This window comes from Austrofundulus limnaeus, unplaced genomic scaffold (genome assembly GCF_001266775.1).
Source record: "Austrofundulus limnaeus strain Quisiro unplaced genomic scaffold, Austrofundulus_limnaeus-1.0 Scaffold15, whole genome shotgun sequence".
Taxonomy (NCBI): domain Eukaryota; kingdom Metazoa; phylum Chordata; class Actinopteri; order Cyprinodontiformes; family Rivulidae; genus Austrofundulus; species Austrofundulus limnaeus.
This window is the reverse complement of record NW_013952417.1, coordinates 2782591-2785919: the sequence shown is the minus strand read 5'-3', so window position 1 is coordinate 2785919 and position 3329 is coordinate 2782591. Positions and strand designations below refer to the sequence as shown.

The 3329-nt window shown below is 39.2% G+C and overlaps 1 protein-coding gene across 1 annotated transcript in view; it reads right to left on the bottom strand.

The window, feature by feature from the left end:
• The window catches only part of rgl1 (ral guanine nucleotide dissociation stimulator-like 1), a 31898-nt gene extending 29466 nt beyond the window's left edge, over positions 1–2432 (bottom strand). Inside the window, exon 1 of the mRNA XM_014002888.1 lies at positions 2002–2432. Coding sequence (XP_013858342.1) covers positions 2002–2166 — 165 coding nt within the window. The 5' untranslated portion in view covers positions 2167–2432. The remainder of the gene's footprint in view (positions 1–2001) is intronic.
• Between the last annotated feature and the right edge of the window lie 897 nt (positions 2433–3329).

Genomic DNA, 3329 nt, shown 5'->3' with positions numbered 1-3329 from the left:
GGATGGATGGATGGATGGATGGATGGATGGATGGATGGATGGATGGATGGATGGATGGACCATTGTGTATAAAATGATTATAGGAACAATAAAATAGACCTTTTAATACAGCCTAGCAGAGCCTAACTCTTTCAGGTCACAGGTTAAACAAAAAAACTGAAAATTGTGCAAATTCAACAACCTGAAAAAGCAGATTTATAGTGTAGATATTTATAAAAAAATCTCATCTATAATCCTAAAGGAAGGTTTAACATGAAACAGTTTAGAGCAATAATAACAACATAAATTTACTGATTGAATTTTTACAATTCCAATGTCCAGCTTTGTACTTTTGTAACTATGAAATGGTTTATTGAACATCCAAACACAGCTGACCTCTCAGGACTTGATCCACAAGCCTGCCGACATCATTTCTGCAAAAATCCACACTCCCACATATTTTAAACGAGTCATTCATCTCCCGTCCTCGACTTTGTGCAACAAACCACTGAAGCCTCAAATAGCATTCGGAAACAGTTTTACGCAACATGTAGAGCTGTGGAACAATCCTTGATTCATAAATTAGCAGAAATCCTGAGTGATTTTTTGATGTTGTGACAATATGATGGTTTTTAGTAAATGTCTCCTGTGTGTTTTTGCTGTGGTTTATCAGCTCTGAAGCTTGTAGGGTAATGTTCAAGGACACTTCAGCAGAAACATTCCTCAATCAAACTTTAGTTATAACACCAAAATGTGATGTAAATTAGCCTTAGGCTAAATCTGGTGCAATGCATCAAATGTTTTTATGTTCATGTTTTAATTGCACACTGTCCTCATAAATAAATTCATTCATTCATTCAAAAAAATATTAAATCATACAAAAAGATAATAACTAACCTCAGTGTCATATGTGGGTACATGAAAACAATTACCAACAAGTATGCTGAGAAAATGTATTTCTTAATTACAAAATGAGAAGCAACACTACACTACTACACTAAATTTGTTGTAACATTAAATAAGCAGCATTTTATTATTTTCTTAATTTGGCTGATTTTTATTGATGTAATATAAGAGGTGTGAAATAGAGTAAAGACATTACTGTGAAAAGTCAGCAAGACACAACTACACAAGCATGTCCACCTATACATATGGGGACATTACATTGACTTCCGTTAAATTTCTACAGCCTAACCCTGCCCCTCAACCCTAAAACTAACCTCACAGGTACCTACCTGACTATAAACTAACCTAAACTCAATTCATACCTTGGTCCTAAACCCAACCCACCAATGACTTTTTGGCGACTCCACTTAGGTCCCCATATGTAGGTGTTTTGTCTTAAAATAATCCTCATATGTCACGAAATACCCATCCACACACACACACACACACACACACACCTAATAACCAATAAGCAGTATTTTTCATGAGTTTAATCGATTTTTATAAGAGTCCAGCTGTTTTTCGGCCTCTGTCCAGTTTATTATCTCCAAGTGACTTTCCAGACTTTTTGCTTAAAGTTTAAATGAGAAAATGAAAACTCAGCAAATTTTTAGATAAATGACAGATTGAGTATTTGCCGTTTTGTCAATGATTTGTGTTTCATGTTTATATATTGGAGCTTTGATCAAGCAGCCAGGCCTCAACTTCCTACGATCTATTTTTTTTGTCAGGTTCACACATTAGCAAATCTATTTCTCCTTTCCCATCCCTCTCCTGAATCCCATCTACCAAACTGACCTTGGAGAGCCACAAACACAGCTCCTATCTCTGGTCTCCGCTGCATATCATTGCTTACAATTCCAACCCTGTGAGTTTCCCATTAAATTTGTTTCYCAGAAGTTTCAGCCGGAACAGGGGATTCCTGACAACACCTCATACATCCCMAGGCACCACAGAGAAAAGGCCCTGCTGGGGCCACCATCTGCCAGACTGTTTAGGGAAGCTGGAAGTACCCGTGACTCCCTGAAGAATGAAAACAGATTTGAACAGACACAACAACTCGACACTTGTACTGACCCAGTGGTGTGTGCTGCTCTCTGGGGAGCGAGGCTGGTACCTCTGCAAGGTGACGCCTCCCTCCCCCTCCAGCAGCAAGGTGAAGTCCAGATCGGGGCAGTGGGCGCTGGCAGGTGAAGACAGGAAGTTGGTCAGGGGGTACAGAGATATGCTGACCACCTGCATCAGCGGCAGGGATGACAGGGAMGGCAGGACATGCTCCAGTCTGGATGGCAGAGTGGAACAAAGACGTCTTCAGCAGCTTGATTGTTTTCTTTGGTCTTCTTGGTGATGAAGGTGGGAAAAAAAAGGAAGAAAAGTGCAGGTTTTTTTCTTGAGAACAGACTTCTTAAATATTTTATTCAGTCTTGTTGAATGAAAAGTGTCCTCTTTGTGTCTTCTTCTTCTCACTTCAGTTTCTAGTTTGACTTCTTCTTGTCTTGTTTTTTTTCCTCTCTTTCAGCACTTGCAGCTTCCCAGCAGCTCTCTTCCACAGACTTTAATCACTCTATTGTCTCTCCTCACCTCTAACGTTCATCCTAAGAAGGGGGAGGAGTTAAAACTGCATGGCCCAACCTCCTTATTAAAAACAAAACCTTTCTGCTGACCAAAGAGAGTTTGACTGTGAAAAAGGCGGAAAGAATGACAGGAAAGCTGAGATAGAGAGGAGGATGTTGTGGACGAACTTCTAAGAATGACTAACAATGCTGACTATTTTTCAAAGATGGTTGGCCCAGTTTTTTTTTCTCCATAGAAACATTAAAATATCAAACAGAGATTTAAATATATTTAAATATATATAATATATATATTCTTCACCTCTTCCCTTAAATATAAATATAATTCCTGTTTTTATAATTTGCACAGTCAGTTTTAAGTTTAGGATGCTTCAAAACAGATTTAACTGAAACATGCAGGTGTGTAGATGTGAAAAAACATCAGCGTTTCTAATTTAATCTGATTAGAAGAACAGTTAAACCTGCAGACATGTCCAACAATCGCTGAGACACACGTCTTCTCTGAGAGGCACGTCTTCAGTGAAAGACACTACGCGTGTTCACAGATAAGACACACGTCTTCACACAGAGACAAAACATGTCTTTACAGAGGGACACCACGTTTTTGCTGAGAGACACAACACGCCTTCACTAACAGAGACACAACCCATGTCTGAATGTCTTCATGAGACGATGTCTTCTCTGTGGGCTTTGGTTTAGTTTAGCAGTACAGTTTGATACGAAGTTGAATTTAGGCAAGAATTCATGCTCTGAAGTGAATGGAACTGATTTCAGTGAAACGTGTGTGGTGTGTGTGTGTGTGGGGTGTGTGTGTGTGTGTGTGTGTGTGTG